At 71.6% G+C, this 268-nt stretch overlaps 1 protein-coding gene across 1 annotated transcript in view; it reads right to left on the reverse strand.

Moving 5' to 3' along the window:
* PIEZO1 (piezo type mechanosensitive ion channel component 1 (Er blood group)) overlaps positions 1-268 on the reverse strand; it is a 19670-nt gene that overhangs the window by 17060 nt on the left and 2342 nt on the right. The window contains exon 4 of the mRNA XM_007468474.1: positions 1-209. This exon is cut by the window's left edge and continues 5 nt beyond it. Within this exon, the coding sequence (XP_007468536.1) occupies positions 1-209 (209 nt within the window). The remainder of the gene's footprint in view (positions 210-268) is intronic.

The following is a 268-nucleotide window of genomic DNA, read 5'->3' on the forward strand; positions in this document are numbered from 1 at the left end:
GTGATGCAGAGCAGGAAGAGCAGCATGTAGACGATCTTGTACACGACGAGGCGGCCGGCGAAGCTGACCACGATGAACATGCCGGCACACACGTAGACCCAGTACTTGGCGTACATGCCCCTGACCAGCTCCCCCAGGCTCCGCAGCAGCGTCCGCGTCCGGGGGAGCTCTGCGGGCCAGGCGGAGGGTGGGGGGCGAGCGCGGTGCAGCTTCAGGACCAGGCGGGTGGGGGAGGGGCCGCGCCCCCCCCCCCCCCCCCCCCCCCCCC

This window comes from Lipotes vexillifer, unplaced genomic scaffold, assembly GCF_000442215.2.
Source record: "Lipotes vexillifer unplaced genomic scaffold, Lipotes_vexillifer_v1.1 scaffold23, whole genome shotgun sequence".
NCBI lineage: Eukaryota > Metazoa > Chordata > Mammalia > Artiodactyla > Lipotidae > Lipotes > Lipotes vexillifer.